At 34.1% G+C, this 27,539-nt stretch overlaps 4 protein-coding genes across 5 annotated transcripts; 1 reads left to right on the top strand and 3 right to left on the bottom strand.

The window, feature by feature from the left end:
* Window positions 1-2,256: 2,256 nt before the first annotated feature.
* LOC126697227 (F-box protein At5g49610-like) lies at window positions 2,257-5,196 on the bottom strand. Its single transcript, XM_050394127.1, has 2 exons — window positions 5,022-5,196; window positions 2,257-3,831 (listed from the first exon to the last, which is right to left on the bottom strand). Exon 2 carries the CDS (start codon window positions 3,788-3,790, stop codon window positions 2,405-2,407), a length of 1,386 nt encoding a protein of 461 aa, XP_050250084.1. The 5' UTR covers window positions 3,791-3,831; window positions 5,022-5,196; the 3' UTR covers window positions 2,257-2,404.
* Window positions 5,197-14,438: 9,242 nt separating this feature from the next.
* On the top strand, window positions 14,439-16,074 carry LOC126694069 (putative white-brown complex homolog protein 30). The gene is made up of 3 exons (XM_050390100.1): window positions 14,439-14,707; window positions 14,798-14,931; window positions 15,918-16,074. Exons 1-3 carry the CDS (start codon window positions 14,495-14,497, stop codon window positions 16,072-16,074), a joined length of 504 nt encoding a protein of 167 aa, XP_050246057.1. The 5' UTR covers window positions 14,439-14,494.
* A 908-nt stretch (window positions 16,075-16,982) lies between these two features.
* On the bottom strand, window positions 16,983-23,190 carry LOC126697228 (ATPase GET3B-like). Of its 2 annotated transcripts, none has more exons than XM_050394129.1 (12): window positions 22,946-23,190; window positions 21,048-21,259; window positions 20,884-20,946; window positions 20,638-20,748; window positions 20,105-20,179; window positions 19,939-20,007; window positions 19,797-19,862; window positions 18,316-18,390; window positions 18,124-18,222; window positions 17,766-17,900; window positions 17,396-17,552; window positions 16,983-17,285 (listed from the first exon to the last, which is right to left on the bottom strand). In XM_050394129.1, exons 1-11 carry the CDS (start codon window positions 23,130-23,132, stop codon window positions 17,415-17,417), a joined length of 1,230 nt encoding a protein of 409 aa, XP_050250086.1. In that variant the 5' UTR covers window positions 23,133-23,190; the 3' UTR covers window positions 16,983-17,285; window positions 17,396-17,414. The 2 variants fall into 2 exon arrangements, with proteins under 2 accessions (XP_050250086.1, XP_050250085.1); XM_050394128.1 differs by having other exon boundaries at window positions 16,983-17,282; window positions 22,946-23,189.
* A 1,232-nt stretch (window positions 23,191-24,422) lies between these two features.
* On the bottom strand, window positions 24,423-27,275 carry LOC126697229 (uncharacterized). Its single transcript, XM_050394130.1, has 2 exons — window positions 27,091-27,275; window positions 24,423-25,206 (listed from the first exon to the last, which is right to left on the bottom strand). The coding sequence occupies exons 1-2, from the start codon at window positions 27,176-27,178 to the stop codon at window positions 24,695-24,697; spliced, it is 600 nt and encodes a 199-aa protein (XP_050250087.1). The 5' UTR covers window positions 27,179-27,275; the 3' UTR covers window positions 24,423-24,694.
* Window positions 27,276-27,539: the final 264 nt, after the last annotated feature.

The following is a 27,539-nucleotide window of genomic DNA, read 5'->3' on the forward strand; positions in this document are numbered from 1 at the left end:
ATTTATCAAACACATAATTCAAAGAATTAATACTTAACAAATCAAACTAATTTCATATAATAATAATAATAATAATAATATCATGCATGGTTCAAGCATAAAATTTAACCAAAATAAAAATAACAATCTATTATGCCTTTTTTTTTTTTTTTGAAGAAGAAAATCCTTTGGGTAAGGAGATGCATGATGAAGGATAGGAAAGCTAGAATCTAATTTTTGATTGTGATATTAGTGTTGATAGAAAGAGAAAGAGATTGTTTGTGTATGATCGTACAGGATGTTCAATAACTAAAGTTGACGATCTACCATGCGCCATGCGGGAGACGCATGTTTACAAAAATTGAAACCTTAACTTGTTATCTCGAATTAATTGCTCATCATTGATAACTCAACACATTTACAACTTCTTCTTTTTTTCAAACAATTTAAAATTTCAATTGAGTTGGATTTTTATTGGTTGACAACGTTAACATTAGGGTCTTACTTGATAGGGAAAAGAATAAACAACTCATTTATGATATTTTATTAAAAACTAATTATTAAAATAAAATTTGAGGCCTTGTTCTAATAGGTGGCCTTAATTATTTAGGAGATATTATTTTGTGTGGATCACATAATTGAGACAAATTGATAAATAATTAATAACTCTGCTGTAAATTAACTAAGGGATCTAAATTGGATTAGCAGTTTCAAATGCTATATATGTGCATACAATACATAGAAAACAACAAAATCATCTTTGTTAGCTTTTTCCTGTTTACTACGATTTGATTATTCCTTTCTACAGTTACATGGCATGCAAAAAAAAAAAAAAAACTATCTTTGTTACCTTCTTCCCTTTTACAAATTATTACAATGGAAATGATTATCATTTTTAAACAGTTAGATGACCGAAGCTAAACTGTCTCATAAGTACAGACATACATATAAGGTTGTTTCTAACGATTGGAACATACAATACATCAAAAAATATACAATTACCAATCCAGCGAATGACAGTTTTTCTCACCAGTGAACAATGTCTGTATGATTCTTCTACACGCATCTCAACAAAGTTATTTCGTGCTTTATCGTAAGGGTCTTTGCTTCATAGTCATCCACTGATGACCACAAGTGTCTTTGCTCAATGATCATGGCTTTTAATACTACAAGTTTTATTATTTTTTAATATGACGGTGATATATAATTATTAGTATTAATAAAAATGATATTAAAAGTAAGTCCGTATAGAATGATATTATTTTAATCTTCATCAAAAATTGAAAATATATTACTTTAATCACAATTTGTCATATTGTAAATTTTTTTATTAAAAAAAAAAGTGAAGATTGTTTCGATAGGGAAGCCCTCAAAAAGACCTATGATTTCGAACTAAGTGCCAAGGAGATCTTGGGTTCGAGTACTAGTATTGACCCATACGTCGTAATATATATGCAGAAATCGTGGTAATAAGGTTGAGTAGTGATATGCACTGTTGTGTGTTGGTGGTATATATCCATGAGTTTACCAAAAAGCCTAAGTGACAATGTACCATAGGGCGTGAGAAATCGTGGTAATGGGGTCGAGTAGTCTTTTTTTTTCTCAAAAAATAAACAACTAAATATTAGACAATCATTTTCTTTGAGACATCATTTGGACCATCTTTTTCTTTTCTTTTTTTTTTAGATTTGAGTCATGTTTTGGGTTTTCGGGAACATTTCTTATTCTATTAGCAAAGAGAGTTGAAGTAATTTAGTCTACGGTTTTTTTTTTTTTTTAATTATTATTATTTTTTTTTTAAGATTTGAGTCATGTTTTGGGGGATTTTCAGGAACTATTTCTTATTCTATAAGCAAAGAGTTGAAGTAGTTTAGTCTGCGTCTTTCTTTTTTCTTTTTATTTTTTCTTTTTTTTTTTCTTTTTTTAAGATTTGAGTCTTGTTTTGGGTTTTTGGGAACTATTTCTTATTCTATTAGCAATAATAACGTGTTATGATTTAAAATGGAGTAAAAAATTTAGTATTTTAGAAACCTTTGGCACTTGAAAGAGGTAAGAAATTGAGAAATATTAGGTGTTTGTGTTTGATGGGAAGATGGACAACCTATATAAATAAGCATGAGGAAGGTAATATATATAAATATATATATATATATATATATATATATATATCTCCCTTTAGAGATCAATAGGTATGAGAGAGAGGGAGAGAGAATTTGGAGGTTTCTAAGGATTGTGGAACAAAGTTATAGCTTTAGCACTTGATGCAACAAACACAAATATGCCTGAATAGTTAAGATGGTAAGGATTAAGGAAGTCAAATATCTTTGTACATGCCAAAAAACCTAAGGCTTCATTAAGTTGGTAGGCTGATGCTGCCAATTCAAGCAAAAGAAATACAAATAATTCCAATTCAATGGGCACCTGTTTAGAAATGTGGTGAGCTTACGGGTTTGATTCTTTTTCTTTTTCGCCTTCCTTGATAAGAACTAGAATTTGAAGCAACAAAACCACAGGAACGTATTAGCCTGAGAAGGCCACTCATTGCTGAGGTAGCTGAACATGGGAGCACAGTTGCTGGGACTGAAATCAAATCATCAATGGAGTTCTGTTTCACCTTGAGAACACCATTTGCTGCCAAGGTAGCCAAGTATGGGAGTACAGTCGCAGGTACATAATTATAATGGTCCAAAAAAGGGGCATGTATCATATGATGACGTTTTAGGACTCCGTTCCTAAAATTATATGACTCCAACCTGCCCCATCTCATCATATAAATAAACTCATCATAGAAAGTCAAAATTCCTAGTGCTAAATAACCAGGTGCAAAAATATCATCCTTAGGAAAGCACCCAACACGATTAATACTGAACTGAAGATAGTCAGTCATTACTTGACCTTCCACACGAAACTGATCTAAATTCAACTGGTGCTTAAGGACCCAATCAAGTTTTTGACAATCTTTTAACATCCATACTCTAAGATCAGACTCATCAACACACGCGTAATGAAGATACCCATCTGAATCCCCAAGGCAATCGCTATTTCGAACGCCATATCTCAACATCGGACCTGGTGCTATGATCACTCCAGACAGCTCTTCTTCCAGATCAAAAGTGATTATTCTCTGTTTCTTGGTCAACCAATAAAACCTTCCTTTGATATGAATATATTTGTTCTCGTTAAGATCGTCCTCGCAGTGGCAGACTTCCATGGAGGTTTTCCATTTTCCAGTTTCTGAGGAGTAAATAACGAAGGAATAAGAATTCTGGTCATATTTTTGACGCTGAATGCTCACCACTTTAAAACAAGAGGCCTTGTTTGATGAAGAGCCAAATGGATAGAAAGCAAATGCAAAGATGTGACCAACATGACAATTAGTGGGTCTAAGGGAAATCCATTCCCTTGTAATTGGGTTGCAAATGAAGATCACTAGCATTCGTTGTTCCAAAGTTTGACGACTTCTACAACAAACGAGTCCATTACTGGAACCCATTATGACAACTCCAGTTGCAGGAAAACTATCTCGTATCATAATTGGAACACGACGGTCGTCTTCAGAAAAAGGTCCACAGGTAGTAAAAAACGACATCCTACATCTTAAACGATCACCAGTAATATCACTACGCTGGTCAATAAGGAGGGTTGTGATGCCCCTGAGTTGGGACCTTTGGTGGTGAAGACGTAAGAAGGATGGATCAGATATAAGGTTCTTCCACCTCTTGGAGACACACTTGAAACGCGAAAGTTGCAAAGCTGAAAATCGGGATAATATTTCCATTGCAAGATCATCATTTGAAAAGATGGCTTCCATCTTTCTTTAGATCAAAGACTAGAGTCACCACAGGAAAGCTTCTGCAAAAGATATAAATAAGAAAATTTTACTAATAAGACAAATTGTCACTACAATCTTCTGTCAAAAATATTAATGAAGAATAGAAATAAAACTAATTGACTTAGTGAGGTGAGATGAATGGGGACAACGCTAATGGACCATATGTCAATCGCTGTTGATTTGTGTGTGATAGTGTCTATGATTTGATTGGCTCCAAATTAACATTTTAAAAATCCATCAGGTTCCTACATCTTTCAGGCTGATCCCAGGTCAATTGAATTGAGTAGAGGTCAGCCCTTTTGTAGAATTCGTTTGATTCATTTAGGGCTATCCGGGTAGGTTATAATTTTCATAGAGAGGACTCTTACATTTAAACCATTTAGCACTGAAAATTCAGCTCAAAAGTAGTTCTCCATAATTTACCAAAATTCTATTAAGGTGACAAACTCAAATCTGTAATAGAAAGATTTCTGTAAAGAAAAATTCTCACAGTAACTTTACTTAGAGAAGTCCATTTATATTGAAACATAATTCAATATTAAAGCTATGGATGTTAACTTTCAATCTAAAAGTCCTAGGCTTCCAAAAAACACTCTGTTGTTTATTATTCCAAAACTAGGCTTTGATATCTGTAACACATTTTTAATCATAACACAGAGAAGGAATTACAAGGTAGACAACATTGCAAAGAAATTTTATAACTTGTGAAGTGTTAACACAAGGAGTCATACACTAATCCTAAACAAAATCTGGAATTTTACACAGATGCAACATGAAAAAGCTGAATAAGGAACTTTAAATCTAATATCAAGATACACAGATGCAACATGAACAAGAGCCATTGTACCCCCATACCTTAAAGCTTCTTTTAATGAATTATTCATCAAATTTAATCAAACTCATGTCTAAAATCAAACGTATTTAAATTCTTACTCTAATACTCGTTTAACCACGGCCGGCCCTTCCCTTAGGCGAGTTAGGCAATTGCCTAAGGCCCCCAAGTCCCAAAATTTTAGAAAAGAACCAACCGGGTAGTAGAAAATTTAGTTTCAAAAATAATCTGGCACATCCTTTTAACCAAAAAAACAAAAATTTTGGTAAATCCTATTAAACATTGGTTCTAAACAAAATCATTGACCAGATAAACTACAAATCCGGTCTAAGAGATTAACCACAAAACAATCACAAATCAAAACCCTAAAAATTTTACCTTTCTCTCTAGTCTCTGCTCTCCGCCTCTCTCTAGTCTCCAGTCTCCACTGTTCAGTCTGGTCTCATCTGCCTCAGCCTCTCTCTGATTCTCTGCTCTCCGCCTCTCTCAAGTCTCAACTGCTCACCTCACCGTATCAGGTTCTGTGGTTCAGGAAGGAATCAGGTATAAAATTATAAATATTTGGGCTTTTATTTGTTAAGAACTTAAGATAACTTTGTTTATTTGGGCCCTCCCTGGCTGGTTTTGTAACTTTGTTTATCACTTATCAGTGGCTGCCTGGACCCTCCCTGGACTGGGCGTTAAGTTTGGGCCTTCAAGTTTTTTTTTTTTTTTTTTAGAGAATGAAGCTTGCTACTATTATTCTTCAAAATTAGCTAAATCAGCCTGCACAATATGGTGAATGTCTGGTGGTACATCTTCCATCCAGACAGTTAGATTTGGCTCACTCAGAGCTTTTCTTGTCAATACGTGTGCTACATTATTCTCTTGACGGTATACATGAGAATATCTAACAAATTGGAGAGCATTTGACAAACATTTAACATCCGGGAGAATATGCCCATGTAGAGCTAGGGACAAATTTGTTATAGATAGGATTTGTTTTGTGTTTTGTGTTTTGTGTTTTTTTTTTTTTTTTTGGTGGGTCTTATTAATAAGTCTTGTGTTAGTGTTATGGCTGTGCTTAAATTTTTGTTATGCTTGTGCTTAATTTTTTTTTTTTTTAATTTATGCAGGTTGAGATTGCTAAAAACTTGTTATTGTTCAATGAAACTACAATAATACTTTTTATATAAATCAAGTTCTATTTATCATTTGCTCTACACTTGAAAGTTATTTTTTATTTTAGTCTTTATAAATATATTGTTTGATTATAAATGTTTACTACAAAATATGCATCTGGATATGAAAAACTTAAAAAAAGAAAAATTAATTGAGTCTCAAAAATGATCAATGGATAAATTTGTTATTAGTAATAAACAAAATATAACACAAAATTTAGATGAAAATATCACAAATGAGCAAGAAATTCACCAAAATCATTTAGAAGAAAATGATGTTCAATTTTGCAATACAACAAATCTTGATAATGAATTTCAAAATAATTTAGAAGAAAATGAAAATAATGATGAAAAATATTAAATAAACATTAATTTAATTAATATATAAGTATAAAAAGGGCCCCATTTTTAGTTCTCGCTTTAGGCCCCAAAATGTCTAAGGCCGTTCCTGTTTCCTTCTCATCCTCTCTCTGCCTCAACCCACGTCACACTGTGCTCCATGGCTAGCCACCAAGCTCTCCTTCTAAACCTCTATGGTCGGAACTTTTCAAGCTCATCACCTCCAACCACGCACCACTGCCGAAATCCAGCCAAAATCAAATCACGACCACCACCACGGCCAAAACCCAGCCAAAATCAACACATACATAAACATACACATACACATACACATACACATACAAATACACATAAACATACATACACATACACATAAATATACATATACATAAACATAAACACACATACACATAAACACGTACAAACTCACATAAACGTAAACATACACACACATAAACTTAAATATAATCATACATAAATGCTCAATTTAGCACACCAAAATAACTAACGAAATTGTTTAAGGATTGATGTTAGTTTGCAATTTTTTCGAGTCTATATGAGGGTTTAATTTTTCTCAGTCTGTATTTGTGTTTATGTCTATGTATGTTTATGTTTATGTGTGTGTGTGTTTATGTGTATGTATATTTATATTGCAAATTCTTGCTTTATGTGGGCAACATTGCAAATGGTTGAGCACCCGCAAGAAATTAGAGAGATAGTAGTACAACATAAGTGTTGGTCTAAGAGATTTTGTTTGCCTTGTTAGCTTCGACCAGTCTTGGATGCAATCCAAGATGAGCAAGTTGATATATTTTCGCCGGTCGACCTTTATGAATTTTTACCTAGTTGTTTCCAATCTTTTTAACTTTTTTATAATTTTTTTTAAAATAAATTCTAATTAGGTTACCTAGTTGTTTCCAATCTTTTGTAGCTTTTGTTAGCACGTATTTCTGGGGAGATCAATTTGATGCAGTGGAGTTTATCCAATTTTTTGTTACTCAAATGGGATTGTCTATATCAGACGTGGTTCAATCTAAAAAGAGGTTCAATCCAAAAAGGGGTTCAATCTGTGATACATCCATTCCCATTTAAGTAACAAAAAATTGGAAAACTCCACTATATCAAATTGGTCTCCTTGGGAATATGTGCTAACAAAAGTTGCAAAAGATTGGAAACAACCAGGTAACCTAAGTAGAATTTATTTAAAAAAATTATAAAAAAGTTAAAGAGATTGGAAACAACCAGGTAAAAATTCATAAAGGTCGACCGACGAAAATACATCAACTTGCTCATCTTGGATTGCATCCAACAATGGTTGAAGCAGACAAGGCAAACAAAATTCCTTAGACCGACACTTATGCCGTGCTACTATCTCTCTAATTTCTTGCGTGTGAGCAACCATTTGCAATTTTGTCACCATAAAGCAAGAATTTCCCATATTTTGAATGCCTACAACCTGAAAAGATAGTGAGTCTACACACTGTTAAAAACAGAGCCAACTCCTCTGCCAAAAACAACAAAGAACTATATTGAGAACAATCTTTGTAAATGAGATGGATGGTGTGGAACGACTAAACTTACATTGGGTATCGCCATCTTAGTTTGAGCGGAGGAGCTTTCCTCGTTTAAGTAGAGGAGGAGTTGGAAATTCTTTTTTTTTTTTTGGATGTTTGGTAGTGAGCTTACAAGAGAGAAAGGGGAAAGTAGTTATAGGCGAATTGTGTTCTTTCGGGTTTTTTGTCCCATTCGTTCTATTTTGGACTAATTGGGACTTAAATTGAATTATACATACTTAATACTTTTGATGTTCTTATTATTTGGGATAAAAACTTATGTATAATTTGAATTATAAGTTTTTTATTACAAAAAAACTTATATTGAATATGTATCGGTCTATTATGATAATAAAAACTTATACTGAGTATGTATAATTTATTCTTTAAATTTTATCGTAGATAATTTGTTCTTTCTAAAAATTAAACAATTTTAAAAAGTAATTTTCATTACTCTAATTTTACAAATATATAAGTTTATCGTTTTTTATTGATATTATTTTTTTATGAAATGGACCTTATTCTTCTAACTATTGTTAGTATGCATTATATATTTTTAATTTCTTTTGGTAGAATTAAAATTTCTAAGTTTCAAAGTTATTATTCAAATTCTCATTCTCTTAATTTTCAGCTTCTCATTTCTTCAAATTTACAAGTTCAGAGACAAGCATCCAAAGGTTCTCGGTTCCCTTGGAGAGTGCCCCTATACTAGCAACTTAGGTCTAAACACGAGGATTTTGTTAGTCAACTTGAAGTTGGCTCGGGAATAGGGAATTTTCTGTTAAGTTTGCTGGCTGCAGTAATTATGGATATGAAAAGTACCTCTGTTGCCTCTTTGACAAAGGTACGCCTCTTTGAATGGAGGGGTACAGTCAGAGACTTGATAAAGCTTGGTATGGCTGTTACATTCCTTCGTCTTCACCTTCGTCATATTGCCAAAGAGTGGTTCATTTGGACTCAAATAGTGTTCTTAAAGAACCTGATTTCCAAGTGGAAGGCAGAGCTTGCTTTCATGCTGTTAGAGAGGGTTCAGTTGCAAGAAAGTATTCCAGATGAGGCAATCTTGAACGGTGATGCCACCTATGTCTTGCTTTGATCTTCATTTCTCTTTTATCTATTGGGTTCATGTATGTTGTTGGAAACTGGTTTTGTGAGCTAGTTGTAATGTGTGGTGGGGCTGCTCTCTAGGATGATATTTTTCCTTGTTTCTAGGCTATGGGTATGTACTTAGGCTGCACTTAAACCACTTTTAATATATTTTGCTTTTGATCAGCTTGCTACAATTGGTTAGTGTAGCTCATATTCTGTAAGGAAGCATGATAAATTACATGCATTTGGAATTGAAAAGCTACTTGTGCCTCATGAATGTGCATAGATTTACATTCAGGCACCTAGTGAATGAGTTGTACCTTCCTTTGACAGGTTGTGAATACGTCTTGTTGTGGGAATGGCTTGTATTGATAGGTTATATATCTTGTGATTTTGAACACATTCGCTAAGTATTGCATAACACGTTCTTGGGATATTTAAAGATCCCACAAGAGAATGAGCAACCTTTGCAAATACAAATTATGCAATGAGGATAAGGGGAATGCAATTACATCCAGTAGGGATGACAAATCTAACGATTATTAGGTATCTTGCTGGAGGTGAATATTTTGCCATCAGTCAAAAGGTGTGGCTTTGCCTAAGGCAAACATCTCAGAATCAAACATTACGTGTAAACTGAGGGCAATGGTGCTTGTTGACAAAATGTGAAAACAAATGATGCACAACAGATAAAACGTTGGTGAATGTTAGTCTCGTGTGTTAATGCGTTTGCCTAAGGCTACTTGCCTACTGGAGCATTTTGCTTAGTGGTGCAACAAATGAAGCCCGTAGTTTACAGAATGCTCAAATAACACAAACAAGGCTAACCGTGATTTTAGACGGCAAGTTGAGGTAGTCATCCCTAATTGTTGTTCATGAACCGAATGAATAACAATGATATACATGTGCAGATTGATGGAGGAATGGGCTTTATAAACCATAAAGTAGATCCGTAGGATTATTTTTAAAATAATGTGAACTCTTCTTCTTCTAAGTTCTAATATTCTTTCATAAACATCTTTTAATATTTTCAATGAAAATGTTTGGCGTTCCAATCCTAATTAGCATCTTCTAATGCTTCCAATAAAAACATCAAGAGTTTAAATCCCCTGTCCTCCAACTATCGAATCATTAAATTAAAAAAAAAAAAAAAATCAGTTTTCAATTTTTGTGAATCTCAAAATTAACCTCTGAAATAAAATAACAAATAAACAATTCACCAAAATAATTTAGAAGAAAATGATGTTCAATTTTGCAATACAACAAATCTTGATAATGAATTTCAAAATAATTTAGAAGAAAATGAAAATAATGATGAAAAATATAATATAAAAATTAATTTAATTAATATATAAGTATAAAAAGGGCTCCATTTTTAGTTCTCGCTTTAGGCCCCAAAATGTCTAAGGTCGTTCCTGTTTCCTTCTCATCCTCTTTCTGCCTCAACCCACGTCACATTGTGCTCCATGGCTGGCCACCAAGCTCCCCTTCTAAACCTCCATGGTTGGAGCTTTTCAAGCTCATCACCTCCAACCACACATCACTGCCAAAACCCAGCCAAAATCAAATCACGACCACCACCACGGCCAAAACCCAACCAAAATCAACACATACATAAACATACACATACACATACACATAAACATACATACACATACACATAAATATACATATATATATATATATATATATAAACATAAACACACATACACATAAACACGTACAAACTCACATAAACGTAAACATACACACACATAAACTTAAATATAAACACACATAAAGGCTCAATTTAGCACACCAAAGTAACTAACGAAATTGTTTAAGGATTGATGTTAGTTTGCAATTTTTTCGAGTCTATATGAGGGTTTAATTTTTCTCAGTCTGTATATGTGTTTATGTCTATGTATGTTTATGTTTATGTGTGTGTGTGTGTGTGTTTATGTGTATGTATGTTTATATTTGTTTGTTTTTGTTTATATTTGTTTATGCGAATTTATGTGTATGTATGTTTATGTTTGTTTATTTGTTTTTGTGTATGTTTGTTTGTGTTTGTGTCCATGTATGTTTATGTATATGTTGTTTATATTTATGTTTATAAATATAAACATATATAAACATACACACATACATAAACATAAATGAACATAAATATAAACACACATGCACATACACATAAATATAAACATACACATGCACACACATAAACATACACATACACATACACACTCATACACATACATAAATACATACATAAACATCCACACATATATAAACATAAATGAACATAAACATAAACACACATGCACATATACATAAACATAAATATAAACATACACATACACACACATACACACACTCATACACATACACATACATAAACACACATACACATATACATACATTTTTAGTTCTCGCCTTAGGCCTCAAAATGTCTAGGGCCGCCCCTGCTAACAACTGCAAACTCGTGCCTTGTGTCTTAATGTGATCCACTTCACAAACAATCGCCACTTGTGGACCAATTTCTTGGCCACTTCAAGAGCTTCCTGAAGATTTGCATTCGCTCTGTGTTTCCGTGATCAAGATCCAACACACACTAGGTGATCAAGTTATTGGAACAAAAATACCTCTCAAGGATGTTCAATTGCAGAGGTTGGAAGACTATGAAATTCCCTCTCTAGATTTTCTCTCAATTTTTGCAGCCATCTTCCTCTCTTGAGATCAGGGTTCAATTTTGGCTTTTATTCATGCAGGGTTTGAGGTTGATGTGGCTACAAAATCAGCCCTGGAAGTAAAAATCCATAACTTCCATAATAAGGTCTTACTCAACCAAACATGTGACTACTGAAAATTTCTATCTGGAATTCATTTTTGCTCAACCGAGCTATGGATTTTTCTTGAGCGAGGTTTTCATTCTTGCACAGTGAACAACAGCTTAAATCTTCAACCCAAATTACACCCTTTCATGGTACATAACTCAAAATTACTACATATTTTTGTCATGAAATTAACCAACATTAAAATCCTAACAGATTGGCCTTAAATTCCTGCCAATGAGATGTGCATACAAACAACTAAAACAGAAAGCCAGTTTAGAGATTTCTAGCATTAGCTTCTAGCATCAGTTTTAATTCATCACCCCTAAAGCAATAGCACTGGAAGGTAAAGATATGGAACTTCTTGACATGTTTACTAGGATCCTGCATAGGCTAAACAGTCTTGGTTTATTACCTTGGTTCTGAAAATTATTATAAATCTTGATAGTTTTTAGACCCCTTAAAACCACAATCAGATTAACCTAGGTAATTAGTCAAGTGATTATTTAATCAAATTAACAAATTTAGGTTAACACAAATATATCATATCAATGTATAGTAGCGGAAAATTAAAAAAAACACAACGATATGATAACCTAGGAAATCCAAACCGGTAAAAAACCTGGGGAGGATTTAACCTAACTATCTTCAAGGTAAAAAACAAATCAACTAGAAAGAATCGAAGTTTTACAATAGCGACTTAGACCACTAACATCCTATTGCTACCCACCAGTAGAAACTTACTGACACAACCACATGCAAGCTCCGAGACCATGGACTCTTTCTTTCTTTGGCCTTTGCAAAACACAAACACCCACGTTTGTGACTTTGAGATCCCACTCAAAGGTTTAACAGCACAAACTCTCCTGTTTATGACTCCAAGACCACCCTTGAAAGTTTAGATCATCAGCACCTTTGATGACTAGAGAAGGTAGCAACTTTTAAAACACTGGATCTTGAGATTCTTCAAGGAATAACACTGGTAAAAGACATAAGAGAGGTTTTGAGTACAAAACCCTAGATCTACAAAAGAGGCACAAGATGCACTCTAATCTCTCCAAAAAAAACTCTCAAAACCCCACCTAGGGTTAGCTTATAATGTCCTTTAAATACTAGAAAAAACGGCTCGCGATTTAGGTTTCAAACAGATAAGTTATTGCCTTTTTACGTTTGCTGATTTTGCTGATACGCGATTTTCGATCAATAAAAAATCACTAGCATCAATCGAGTATCAATCAAACCAACCAACTTGTAACTCATTTGTTTTTATCCCGAACTTGAGTTTTTTGTCTTGGGCTTCAATGTAGACCATTCTAAACTAATGAGACTTAGTTTTTGTCATGTTTTGTCATGGTTTGCCAACATTACAAACTCAAAACCTAACAAATCTCATCTTAGATTCTATGCATATTTTGAGTTTGGTTGATTGTGGGTTTAATTTTCTTCTGTTATTTATTAATGGGTGAAATTTCTGCTTCAGCTATGCCTTGTTCAACATGTTTGATGATTTGATACTTCTGGCAAAAGGTGGTCTTACTGTCTATCATGGACCAGTGAAGAAAGTTGAAAAATACTTTGCTGGCCTTGGGATCCATATCCCAGAGCGTGTAAATCCTCCAGACCACTTAATTGACATTGTGGAGGGTATAGTGATACCAGGTGGCAGCTCAGGAGTGAGTCATGAAGATCTTGAGATGTAATTCCAGTTAGTGAAACCAATCCTGTTGGTTCTGGAATGAAGGTACATTCTTTTGCTGGAGAGTTATGGCAAAGTATGAAAAGCAATGTGAAACTACAACGGGATAAGATACGACTGAATTTTTTGAAGTCCAAGGAGTTAACAAACCGGAGAACTCCAGGTCTATGCCAGCAATACAAATACTTTGTTGTGAGGTAAATAATTGATTATGTTTCCAGATAACCTTGAAATCACACATTTTTCAGATAATTGATTTAGTGAAATCTACAACCTGGTACCTGGTATCTGGTTAGCATAATAAAATTCCCAAAATCTAAAACATGGTTCTTCAAAATTACTAGGAAAGAAAAGGAAAAATGTGATAGAGCTGTTCTTTCTGAAGCATTTTTAACTTCTAGAAAATTTCCCTCCTTTGCCATGTATTATCTGAGAACCCAATGGAGGGTAAATGATTGTTGGTCATTCCAGTGATTCATATTCCTTTAAAACATAATGCCATGTTAGTTCTCCATACCCAAAATAGTACATTTTATTTAAATGATATGAAAATTTTGAGTTACCCCTACACTGATCATCAGTTCCATACTGCTATCTTTTCATTAGAAGTTGAAGCTTGATCTTCTCTATGCCCATGACATTTCAGGGTTGCTAAGCAGCGACTTCGGGAAGCTAGAATGCTAGCAATGGATTATCTGATCTTATTACTTGCCGGAGCTTGCTTAGGATAACTCATTAAAGTGAATGATCAAAACTTTGGTGAAGATGCTTATATTTATACCATAATTGCAGTTTGTAAGTCCCATTATTCACAGTTAACCGCTTGGTATGACTTTCTTTGAATTTGCTTTGTTGATTTATACACAATATATATATATATATATATTAGTAGTGGTACATACTTGATTTGAGAAATCTGAATTATTGTTTCTCAGTTAATTAAACAACAAACTGCGTTCTTTATTCGTCCTAAAATCTGCAAAGCAATAATCAGTAACAAATTAAAAATGTCAGATTTGGCTATAATGAAGGAGTCCGATTGCCTAGTCAAATAAATTATATAGTACTACCTGGAATCCATATGCACGAAGGTTACTTACTGTGATCTCTATTGCTGATTTCAGCTCTTCTATGCAAGGTTGCGGCTTTGAGAACATTCTCTCTGGATAAATTACACTACTGGAGAGAAAGTGGTTCTGGCATGAGCAGCCTAGCTTATTTTCTCTCTAAGGATACAGTTGACCATTTTAATACAGTAATCAAACCTGCAGTATATCTCTCTATGTTCTACTTCTTCACGAATCCAAGATCTAGCTTTGCAGATAATTACTTGGTCTTGTTCTGCCTTGTGTACTGTGTAACTGGTACAGCCTATGCATTTGCCATCATTTTCGAATCAGGCATAGCCCAGCTGGTGAGTAAAATAAACACACATAGAAGAAAATATCAGCTTTCCAATTGTTATATAATTTTAATTTCACCTACAAGGCACTGTCTCTTGCAGTGTTCAATTCTTCTTCCAGTTGTTTTGACTCTCGTGGGGACACAGCCAAAAAATAGTGAATTCATGAAGATTTTAGCGAAGTTTTGCTACCCTAACCGGGTTTTGGAAGCATTCATCATTGCAAATGCTGAAAGGTAAGGCAGAATCACACTTCCTGTCAATAAACTTACAAATGTGTACACTGACACTGTATATGTGTTGCACCCATTCTACATGGAACTGCTTATGGAAGAGTCTAACCAAACATACATCCTATATCAATCTATATATTATCTAAAAGCTAAAGCATAATATTTATTGTTATTAAACTCTTTTTGAGTCACATCAACATAACATTTCGGTCCACTTTGATCCATTCAGTCCGATTCAGTCCATTTTAGTCTAGTTCAAACGATTATGCTCTCTCTCTCTCTCTCTCTCTCTCTCAGTTTGAATGCGTCTATCAATTATTTGAATAATATCAATTGTAATTATGTGATAAATTTTGATTATCATAATAATCTCCTTAAGAGAATGTGAAATTTGAAACTTAAAAATTTTAGTTGTGCAAAATGAAATTAGTAAAATATAATGCATAATAACAATAATTAAAAGAATATGGACCACTTCAAAAAAGAATAATATCAATTAAAAACACAAAAAATAATAAAATTATATATTTATAAAAATAGGGAAATGATAATTACTTTTAAAAATTGTTTAATTTTTAGGGAGAATAAATTATTTACAATAAAATTTAGAAAATAAATTATAAATTATAAATGGGTTTGCAACTAATTACAGTCAAAAGTTTCCAGCAAACCTATATTAAATAGCTTGACTCTAATGAAAACATATGTTAAGTGGGTCATGAATTTCTAGATCAAGCCTGAAATACAATTGAAAATTTCTTTTTTTTTTTTAATCTTTTTATTATTAAGTAAAGATATCATTACCATTATACAATTACTTTTAAATCATAATACAATTCAAATATTCATGTTTGTGAATAAGGCCTTCTTCATCAAGATACTTGGAAGTTGGAACAACCATTATTAGGATAATGTAGGATTTGTACCTTCTTTCTTCTCCTAAAGAATTAACAGTTTCCTTGGTGCTACTTATTGGATTTGCACTGCAGGTATAATGGAGTGTGGCTGATTACTCGGTGTGGCTTCCTTCTTAAGAATGGCTATGACCTTCGTGATTGGAACCTATGTATATTTATCCTTATCCTTATAGGAATCATTAGTCGTGTGATTGCATTTCTTTGTATGGTGACCTTCCAAAGGAAGTGAGACAAGACTAACTGACATTCTTTTATAGTATAAAAATGCCAAGTTATTTGCCAATTTTAAGACTTACAAATTAACATGACAATGAGTCATTGTTTCAATTTCACAACATAATAGATAAATAACCAAATTACTTCTTTGTAACTGGTGATAATGAGTTTGTAAGTTTTATGTTGTAAAATTTATAAGGGAAAAATTAATGAATTCTCTAAGAATATTAGTTGAACATTGGTTTAAAGTTTCATCAGCTAATCTGCTGGCAAACTTCTACTTTCCAAACACTGCTAATACTACGCAATTCCATTATCATTTTATTTTAAATACATTCCAAATTAGAGATATCTGAGTATTGCGTGGGATGAAAATTTGTAATGAAAGTTATGAATATATATTCCTAAGAACTTTTACCATAGTAATGAAAAGAGAGGCAAACAAAACACATGCATACGCAAACAAAACACGTGCATACACAAACGAACAAAAGGAAAGACCTGTACAAGGAGAGGAAACATGGGATCGTTTCTAATTGTCTAAACTTTTATCTCAAGCTGATTACAAATTAGTTCAGCAACTTTTATTCCATCAAGTTTGTAAATTAGAAGAACAGGAAAGTTAAGAACTTGCTGGATAAAAATTGCAATTGGTTGCTTCAATAACAATATACTGGAATCCAAACAAAGGGATATAAGATGATTGAGCATCAACCATTATATATCTTCTTTCCTGTGATGAATTGAACATATCTAAAGCCACTTTTATGTGAATAAATAATATAACACTTGTGACATTATCAAATTCCTGAGGTAAATTTATTGGGAAATTTGTGTCCACTTTTCTTTCCCTTTTTCTTTATAAACCAGGCTGGCTGAAAGAAACCATAAGATATTGGGGTCGTCATTTTTCGTTGAGAATATATGCAAGACTTATGACTCTCAATTGCTAGTAAAATTCATGCCGAATAAATACATTTTTGGAATTTTTTTTTAATGGAAAAAAGTTTCTATACTCTGTCCAAACATTTTGGGGGCAAGAAGTACAGTGGGGTCATGCAATCCATCCCAAATTCATATTGGTGCCACCCTTTTTTTTGACATCCCAAAGTTCAGACTTCGGGATCTTTGTTAACTGAACAGCTTCCTATAACTTGGATGCGCCACAACTCTTGACTACATCAACATGCCAAGCCATACAATCAAGAGTGACTGTCATTGCTGCTGATGATAACCCAAAATATCAGTTCACTGAAATATAGTTCTCCAATTTCTGAAGAATAAGTGTGTTTTTTAGAGGGAAAAGACTATGAAAAGATTTCAGAAAAGTTTACCTTATCATATTGCAGATGGTCATTTCCAAATAATATCTCCCAAAAATTTAAGAGCTGGAACACCTCTAATCTCTACATCTACTAGTGGTGCCTGGATCAATTCCAAGCTGGAGAGTTCTGTGTCATTCCGAATCATATCAAGAGCACGCGACTGATCCTGAAATATGTAAAAAAAGAATACTTTCCATTTCAACTATCCCCAAAAACACAGCAAAATAAAGAAAGAAAAGTAATTCAAACTACACGATGTTTTCTTCTGGTGTAAAAGGCAAATGCTCACAGTTTGATTGTTCTTGCATTAAGCAAGTTATCACAATCAATACATAATAAAGCATATAATGTGCCAATAAGTGTGTATACTGATTAATACCTTTCTCTTCATTGCACAAAACTTGCAGTCTGAGGCAGAAGGGGGGAGGATCTGATTAACAATAAGCCTCTTTACAGGAACATTTTCCTTCTTCAAGGAGGCACGCAACCTAGAAGACTCACTAACCGCCATTACCTTGCAAAAATAGAAAAATGTGAGTAATTAAGGTAGAAGCATATAGCCCAAACTATTCACTCAATAACAAGCTAATCAGCCATCCTACGCTCATGACAACCAACACTCGATTCATTTGAGGTAAACTTAAAGCAAATGGAAGTACCACAAAGCAAATAAAGTAATAAACCATTTAGATGACAAGAAAAACAACTGGTATAGAACTGCTTCTAAAGATTCTCACCGTGGGGATTGTTACTATGACGAACTCAGTTGAATCTGTGTCACGAAAAAGCTCACGCACTTTTACCATCCTCTCCCGCAGTTTCTCTAACTTGTCAGCCTGCATTATAAAGCAACATTAGGATATTTTGTAAATCAAAATCAAAATCAAAAAAGAAAATGCAACACCAATTCCTAGTAACATAAGGCTGACCGCATCCAGCCGGGTTTCTTCTTGCCCAAAAACAGATTTGATGGCTGAGGTGGCCGAAGCTATTTTCTGTCTGAACTGCAAAAGCCAATTTGAATGGAAAAAAAAAAATGTCAATGAAAATGGAAAACAACACTAGAAACATTGCGTTGGAAGTAGTACGGAGAACAAGTTTTAATAATTCTTCTGAATTAGTAAGAAATGCTTACATTTTCCAATCCAATCCAATAAGGTACAATCAAGTGATTACAAGTAGAATATAATTGAAAATGTTCCTTACCTACCCACAAAATGGAAAGTTAACATAAATAGCATCACAATTTTTTTGTCAAATGAGTCTAACTGGAAGTTTGTGATGAAGCAACATGTCCAAAAAAAAGGCAATGCTCATGGGACTCTTTAAATCTAAGGTATGATACTTACCGACAGTGTTGAAAACAGAATGATGAAAGTCTTGGCAATAAGTAATATGGGAAAAAATAACTCAAAGGGGGAGAGAGAGAGAGAGAATGTCAATGATGTCTGAACATAGTTATATGGACTAAAGGCATCAAAAGAAGGGGGATAGAGTGTTGGATTCTTCTCTCTTTCTCACACACACACAGATGGATTCGTCATCACATAGAAAATCAACCATTGTCTTCCATGTTCTACTTGCTTAATCTAATAACATGACTTTGTCCAAAGAATATTATGGACATCATGATTCTCATAGTTAACTTTACACCAATGGATAATTTCAAATCCACCCATTTTCAATGTTATTTCCAGAATTTAACAGATTCCTCTGTATCACAGTTATGATCAGACCTCTCTCTCTCTCTCTGTGATTATCAAAGCTATTCAAAGCTGTTGCCTTAGGGAGATATATTGTGTTGTACTCTTGTGGTTTATGAGTGGTACTCTTCTAGACGAGTTTGGAATTTCAAGTGAAGAGGTATCCCCATTAGCTGTCACCATTGGAATATTCCTCATCCGGTTGTAGCCACATCTCCCATATACAAGTAATGAATTGTCTAAGGGCTAGTATCTAAGAATTTCCAGCTCCTCCTTTTATGTACAAGATCTTTATCAATTATTCTCTTTCTTTAACAAAAGCAAAAGAATACAATCTACAAACTTAGCTTAGAATCAGCACTTTGACTATATAGTCATCACATTCTTTAAAAATGGCCAATTAAAAGCTATTAGAGCTGGAAAAAATTTTATTTAGTTGCTTTTCCATGACAAAGAGAGCCAGAAGTCAACTTTGGTCACGCATTATAGTCAACTTATTATAAATTATCAGAAATATGTATCCTGCTAAAAGAATTAAGACACTCAGACAACTCACATTCTCACCATGAGTGATAATTTGACTTTTATAATCATTAAATTCTTTTTCTTTTTTTCTTTTTTTTTTTTTTTTTTTTTTTGGGGGGGGGGGGGGGGGGGGGGGGGGGGGATTGCTGTAGGTTATTCTTACTCCCCATCCACATGGCTACCTTCAATATCTTGCCTATGGATGCATCCAGGAAGTCTGGCAAGGACAAAAGACGCAAAGTATGACCCTGTCAAAAATAATTCATTAACTTCAATAGATATTAGACAACATGCATGACACAGAACATTTTATTATGTGCTTACCGTGGGTGCAGTATCAAAAACTATACGAGTAAACATGTTATAATCTTGTGATTCCAGAAATTGAATAACCTGGCAAGAGGATTTCTAGTTAGTAAGGAAGCAAGGAAACTAAAAAGATTTATTGTGCAAAACACTGAGCTAAATAAGAACTGCAGATAATACATACCTTGGATATTGCCATAGCTTCATCCAAACCAGGGGGAGGTGTCTCAAGCAGCTCTCCTAGTTTTAGCTCTCCTAACTTCATCAATCAAAAATACGTCAATCAAAGAGAATATGGACTGTGATCATTCAAAAGTCAGGACATTCTTTCTCTTTCTTTCATTTTTATTTCTTTTTTAAAAAATTAAGGAAAGGTATATCATAAACTGTTGGGAGGAAATTTATGATGGGGAAAAAATCCCGACTTCTCAGGACTTGACCTCATTTTGCACCATAAGTGAGTAGCTCTACTCGTGCATGTGCAGGTGCATGCATTTGTACACTTACACAGTCACCCAAGGAGAGAAATAAAACCATGGAAAAACCACTCCACTCAACTCAATTCTGGATAAAAGAAGTTCTGAAGTTATTCTAACTGTAATATAGGGTCAACCATTGAGAATAGCCCTGGTGTATTGTTATAGAGTTCATACTGAGTAAAGATACTTATAATATAAGGTTATGTTGCAATATCAAGAATTCCTTATAGAGCTTTACCTGGTCGGCAAGCATTCCGAGGCCCATACCATTCATGAAATCCTGAACCCCAGTTCCACCATTTTTCTGAGTTGCACTGCGGAATTCTTCCCTAGCCTTCTCAGGGTTTATCTGGCATAAAACTAATGAATTTAACTTAAAGAAATAAGAAAAAAAAAGGGGGGGGGGGGGGGGGGGTGGGGTGGGGGGAAGAAGAAAAAGAATAAGGACAAGAGAGAGGATAATCATACAGACATCTTTCTATACCTCAAGAGCAAACAATGGAGAATCAGGTCCTTCAACTGGTACCAGTGTTCCTCCAGTCAAATCCTAGGATAAATAATACAAGTACATACTCAATCCAATTAGTGAAGTGCTACTTGGCCAGCAGATATTTTAATGCAGAACAAGAAGAAAAAAAAATTTTAAACCTGAGCAAAAGAATCACTCAAGGAGTGTGCAGGATCAGTGGAAACTACTAGAGTGGGGTGCCCACTGTTAGCAAATTTTACTGCAAGTGAGGCAGCGCAACTCGTCTTCCCTACCCCTCCCTTTCCACCTAGCATGTAATACTTCCGCTTGGTCCCAGAAACCATATCATCAAACACAGTAACACCTTCAGCAGGAGTAGACACTGATCTCACTGCCAAAAAGTAGTACACAATAAATATTCATTTTTAACATCCTAAGAAGTTTTTCAATGGGATCAAATTCTTCTCTCTTTGGAACATTATTCTTTGGAACTGCAAGGGTGCATAAAAAGAAGCAAAACTTGAATCATCACAGCTATTGCCTTCTAAATAAAAAATAACATTAGAACTCCCCACAAGGAAAGCGGAAATTTTCATTAGCTTCTTTTTGTCCTTATAAAAAAACCAAAATTATGACTAATTTCTGCTTGTACAGAACCATGATCCTAAATCATGATGTAACAAATAAAAACTGGGTCATACATAAAGGCCAATGGGTAATTGGGTGCAACTTCATGTGCTAGTGACTAACATAAAGGTACATCATCCAACAACTTTCATTCTGGTTTCAGTGAAAAAGAAGAGAAAGCAAATTGAGTCTATGTTTCTCTTATTATATCTTAAAAAATGAAGCACGGGCTCATTTAAACGATTCTTTTTTTTTTTTTTTTGTGGTTTCATAAAATAAAATTTTAGATTCAAATTTCGGTTTATCCCCTTCTCCTATATTTTCTTGATAACAGGGTGAAAGTTACAGTCTAAATGAATAGAGAATCAATGAATTCTACAATGGAACGTATCTCATTATGACCCAAAAGCAGAAGACCATTCAAACAAAGTTCTTAGGAAAGAAAATTATAACAAAATAACCGAGGCCTCCACACCCTCAAAAGTATGCTTGTTCCTTTCCATCCAGAAAGTTCACAACAGGCATAAAGGAGCTAAGTTCCAAATAACTGAAGAATATTTTCCAACCCAATCCATCCATCCAGAGAGTAGCTCTACAACATTCCTGGGCTTTACAGCTGATCTACGGTCTCACCACTGCTTCTACACATGCAACATCAAATTACTAGACTAATGCCTCTCTTAACAAGGCTATCAACAATTAGAACCTTTCCCCACGCTGCTGTCCACACAAAAGAAGCTACCCTCTTTGAAGCCTGTGCCCACCAAATACATTTCCAAGGAAATGTGTCACTGCCCTTGTGCCTCTTATAGCATCGTAGTATGACGTAACATCAAATTGACCATCACTACTCAATCTCCACTTCATTCCGTTAGGACCTTGCTGCTTGGGAGATTTATTCTTTTCTTCATTCACACTTTTTTTTACATGGAATTTGATTCAATCGGCACTTTGTGATAGCCTTGGTTAAAAAAAAAAATTCTTTCTATTCTGTTACCAAAAAAATGTTCTTGAAACAGAAATGGACCTTACTAAAATCTGTGTTCTGCCTATGCAACAACCAAATGAAAACATTAAAACTTTTTTAGTCCTTACCCTCCATAATTATCTCTTGTTCTATTTATTTCTTCTCCCATAAAGAATTAGTTTCCACATTTTTTTCCCTGCCTCCTATGTGCTTACTTCTATTCAAGTTCAACCAGACAATCCACCAATTACAACCAAAAAATATTTTTTCATTGAAAACAGACAATTGGTTGTCCCTACAAAAGTATAAATTTCATTATGTAAACCCCAGAAACACTCAAACCAATTAAAATCCCAGTGAAAGTTTCAGTCTTCATATTGACATACATACATATGAATACAGATACAATTTTACCAGCCAAAAATAAAGACCCCCACGAAATAAATCACAACTTAAAAGAATTGGTATTGAAATTTTTTTTACCTTGGAGTGATTTTGTGAGAGGTTTCCTTGTGGTGGAAAGTGAGATAAAGTTGAAACTTTTGGTGAGAGAGAATGGTGTGAGGGTCTTGGGAGAGCAAGAAACCAAACCCACCATAGCCATGGAACTTCTGGAAGCTAAGCTGTGAAGAGAAGCTGAAAAAGTAGAGGGAACAAGACGAGTAGCCATAGTTTTTTTTGGTAGAAACTAGAAACTGTCCTTTGGCTTTGGACTCTGGAAATTAAAAACCTTCTCTCATTTCCATTTTCTGAGCCAAAAAAAAAATCCTCAATTGTCTACTGCTATACGACAGGCACTATTTTGTCGTGTGAAACTAGTTGTTAATAATTACTCAACGCCTGTCGTCTACTTTGTAGGACAAAAATTTTAGCCGAATCCAACTCAAAATTTTGCCTTTTCTAGTTAGTGTAATCTCTTTCTTAAATCTTAGTATTAGCTTACTTTGGCTAAAAAGAGCCTTGTATCACCAAAAATTATACTGAATTTTTTTTACTCTTTTTTAAGTTGAGTTGTCATTCACCTCACTTATATCCATCACAATACAAAGATAAAGAAGGAATGTGAAATTTTCAGAGTCTTTAAACTTTTTGGAGGTGAAAAAGTGTACTTCTAACAAGTATGATAGTTGTTTATTTTATAACTGTATAAGTTTTGTAACTCTGTGACATTCTACATGCAATATCATTCAATACTTGTTGTCCTCTAGTGGAAATGAATGTGCTAATTCATATTTTACGCCACGTCCGGACCTAATGTTTTCTCTTGTCATATATCTTATAGCTCAATTGAAAATTTGATTGAACTAAATTAATTTCGTTATGCTGATTGCTGACTTGAATTCAATTAAAACTTCGAGTTTGAGCATTCGTAAATCAATGCAAGTATTTAATATGGCTGTCTCTACTTTCTCTAATGCTTCATTTCCAACATAACACACTTGCCTGCCCTCGTGATTCTCTACAAAAACAAAGAAATCACTTTCATCTGCTTTGTTCAAATCATTTCATCACACCAGGAAAAAAAATCCTCATCTTTCCATGATAGTACTATGATTGGATATATAGAAAATTCATTGGCTATGAAGGTGCATCTGTCACTAGCTTGGCTCATCCATGAAATCACAATAACTGATTATAAGATGTGGAATCAAATATTCATATAGAGGTGGGAGATGGAAAAACATTCAGACATCATCTGGCTTGTGTTTAGCTCATGATGGTTCAAAACTCCAAATTCTGATCTGACCCTGCCACGTTGCAGAATAACTCCCATCTGTAAGAGGGCCTTCATGCAAACATAAACAGATACACTACCATAATAATAATAATAGCAATAAGTTATCCTTGGAAAAGATAAAAACTGTTGGAAACTTTATTGATTACAATTAAGCAATTGGTGTTTGTCATTCTGAAATCCTCATGTTGACATTTTCCATCTTCATTCAATGGATTACCAGTGTTTTAGCTGACAGACGCAGCCCGGCATTTTCATTAGATTATCAAGTGCATAATGCTATGCATAAACCATTTGTGATTGCTTATATGAATAACATGTATAAGCAACTTAATTTTAAAAATATATCCCAAAAAAAAAAAAAAAAACCTTTTAACAAAACAAATAAAAATTAGGTTCACAGATAATTATACATTAATCAGAAACCTCATCTGAAAACTGCTATGTAATTCTTACATAACTAAGAAACATCATCTGAAAACTGCTATGTAATTCTTTCAAGGTTTGCTTCCTGCTAAATCTTCAAGCGTCAGATTCAGGGTATCAACAGAACCTTTCTTCACTTCCTCACCACGAGCAGCCAGATAATCTTCAATGCTCCCTGGTTGTCCAAACATTCCAAGGTGATCTGCAATCAGGTGTAGATTATTACACCCACCACAACGTGCCACCACCACCCCTTTATCATATGATTCGCGACAAACTGTCTTCACAGATCTTGTTTCACAGACCCTGCAAGTAAAGATCATGGCAAGATCATGCCTTGCGGATGGCTTCAAGTTAGAATTTGCAGAATACTTCACGGTTGAACTATCATTACTGTTTATATTGGAGGGAGCATTTACTGAGTCACAATCAGGCTTCAAAGTGCCCGTTTCATGATTTTCCAAATCTTCATTGGCATGGCTGGTTGGTTGTGTTTGTGTCTGAATCCCTCTTTGACAAAATTCGGATCTGCTAAAGGATGCATTTGCAGAAGGAAGAGGTCGAAGAGATTGCCAAAAAGATTCTGCCACCAATAAGGGAAAAGCCACACATAGACAGAGATGACTAAGATATCAAGCAAATAATATAAACAATAATTCAAGCAGGAAAATATGTTACTTAGGAAGACATTCATCTAAACATTTAAATAAAACAAGGAAACTTAACTGAACTACCAAGGTCAGAAATAAACTCTTCTGCAGCGAAAGAGTATATTAGATCAATATAAGCACTTTGAACAGTCCTGAAGTGCTCGTCTCTACTCTATCTTCTATAAATGTTTCCACCTCCTAGGTCACAACATCCTTGGTCACCACTCTAGTTTTACTGATTTGAAGTAAAATGTTTCAGTAATGCAGTGGTGAAATGAGTATTGTGAACTTACTACGTGATCATAGGACAACAAATAGCTAGTATCATTGCTCTTAAGTAAGATGTTTCATTAGTAAGGTAGTAACATGAAACTTGAGAAACACATCCATAATTCATCCACTTCACCAAAAGTTCAAGGAAGCATCTCAGTTTAAGGCCTAGAAACCGAGGAATCAAATAAATTTTAGTTTTAACTGAGGTACCAAAGATTATCAAAACGCATTCAGCACGCCCTTAAGATCAATACAAGGATGTCAAGGATATGTCTTGATCATCACAATATGATTCATCATTGCTTGCTAGATTTTTAACAGAATTTCTCAATTTCTTAATTTTTAATTAACTGCATTTTTAATTGATGGTATTACTTTTTCCACTGAAGCTGGTAAGCCATCAAACCATTGCCAAAAGGGTTAAACCAAACCCCTAATAAAGACCATGTTCAATATTACCCCATAAAATTCTAAATTCAATCAACAAATATGAAATCTTAATATATTGGTACTTGGTCTTCAGCACACTCATGTGGATTAATAATGCTAAAGAATAATAAGCTAATAATACAAAGTTGCTCTCCAAACTTCAAATCAAATGTACTATGTCTGATTCTCATAGTTGAAAAAAGCTATTGAGAGTAATTATAAACCTTATTCAGTTGTTATCCCCTTGTAGCTTCCAACTCTATTCTCAATTCTTTTACATGCTCAATAGCAAGTTTGTTTCTTCAAGGAAAATACTAACATTAAATAAATAAAACCCACAGAAAAACCCTTCACCTGTTCAGCCAAGAAACTAATAATAAGTTAAAAAGACCAAGTTTTTACATTTAGTCCTTTTTTTATATATAAGATAAAAATTCTACTCTAACTTAATATTTAAATGTATATGCGTGTGAAGCTCCCTCCTGGAGACTTGAACTCCGGCCCTTGCCCTTCCACACCCCACAAGCACTTATACTTGTGGATTGACCATCGCACCAAGAGAATGTTGTGGTGCATTCAGTCTTTTCATTCAACTTTAACAAACTAATAATAAGTAAAATCTTAATCTTGAAAAGACCAATTTTTAATAGAACCAAACACAACCCACAACCCAAAACCAGCTACATCTTCACAAACAAGTTCAACTCAAAAAAAAAGAAAGTGGCAATACTGAAAAATTGTTAGTGTTTGTTTCAATTTACCTCAGTTTTCTTAGAAACCAAACATACCATACGACAGTTTTAAACTTCCAAAAACAAAAACTAATAATAAGTTAAAAAAGACCAAATTTTTGCATTCAGTCTTTAATTTCATTCAACTTTAACAAACTAATAATAAGAAAAATATTCATCTTGAAAAAACCAATTTTTAACAGAACCAAACACAACCCACAACCCACAACCAGCTACATCCTCACATTGTTAGAATTTGTTACAATTTACCTCAGTTTTCTTAGAAAACAAACATAGCATACGGATACGGTAGTTTTAAACTTCCAAAAACAAAAACATAGTAATCAGAAGAACATTAGTATTATCTTAATTCGTAGAAATCACCTTTAGATTTAAGGAAATGGGTCTGAAGCTGAGTTTGATTGCGGACAAAGAGAGAGAGCAGTCGCTTCTGGAACATCCTGGCCGCCATTGTTTGGTGGTTTCGTAGGTTAGAGAAGCACACGTACGGTCCCAAATTTTTTGTGTTATGCAATGGAGGAAATTACAGTTTGCCCCGCAAGTTTTGGAATTTATATATTTCTCCCCCCCAGTTCAAGCTTTTTTATTAGTTCCCTTTGTATAATATTAAGTTCATGTGCATGTTACGCAAGCCTGCCCAAAGTGGATAGCAACGAAACAAGCGGTTTTGGTCCTTTTGGATTAGGTTAGGGTGCTCTATTTTTTATTGGGGTGAGAAAACCGTGTTCGATAAAAAGATAGCTATTAAAATGAGGTAGAGATAAAAAAGATAGCTATTAAAATGCATGATTGACCGCTCAAATTAAAAACTT

The sequence above is a fragment of the Quercus robur genome, chromosome 8 (genome assembly GCF_932294415.1).
Source record: "Quercus robur chromosome 8, dhQueRobu3.1, whole genome shotgun sequence".
NCBI lineage: Eukaryota > Viridiplantae > Streptophyta > Magnoliopsida > Fagales > Fagaceae > Quercus > Quercus robur.

Coding starts and splice junctions, on each gene's coding strand:
- LOC126697227 (XM_050394127.1), bottom strand. CDS start 3,790: ATGGAAGCCATCTTTTCAAATGATGATCTTGCAATGGAAATATTATCC.
- LOC126694069 (XM_050390100.1), top strand. CDS start 14,495: ATGAGCAGCCTAGCTTATTTTCTCTCTAAGGATACAGTTGACCATTTT. Junction 14,708..14,797: donor AATCAGGCATAGCCCAGCTG/GTGAGTAAAATA, acceptor TGTCTCTTGCAG/TGTTCAATTCTTCTTCCAGT. Junction 14,932..15,917: donor ATCATTGCAAATGCTGAAAG/GTAAGGCAGAAT, acceptor TTTGCACTGCAG/GTATAATGGAGTGTGGCTGA.
- LOC126697228 (XM_050394129.1), bottom strand. CDS start 23,132: ATGGCTACTCGTCTTGTTCCCTCTACTTTTTCAGCTTCTCTTCACAGC. Junction 20,180..20,637: donor TCGGAATGCTTGCCGACCAG/GTAAAGCTCTAT, acceptor TGATTGATGAAG/TTAGGAGAGCTAAAACTAGG. Junction 18,223..18,315: donor AAGAAACCCGGCTGGATGCG/GTCAGCCTTATG, acceptor TTTATAATGCAG/GCTGACAAGTTAGAGAAACT.
- LOC126697229 (XM_050394130.1), bottom strand. CDS start 27,178: ATGGCGGCCAGGATGTTCCAGAAGCGACTGCTCTCTCTCTTTGTCCGC. Junction 25,207..27,090: donor CCATTTCCTTAAATCTAAAG/GTGATTTCTACG, acceptor TATTGGTGGCAG/AATCTTTTTGGCAATCTCTT.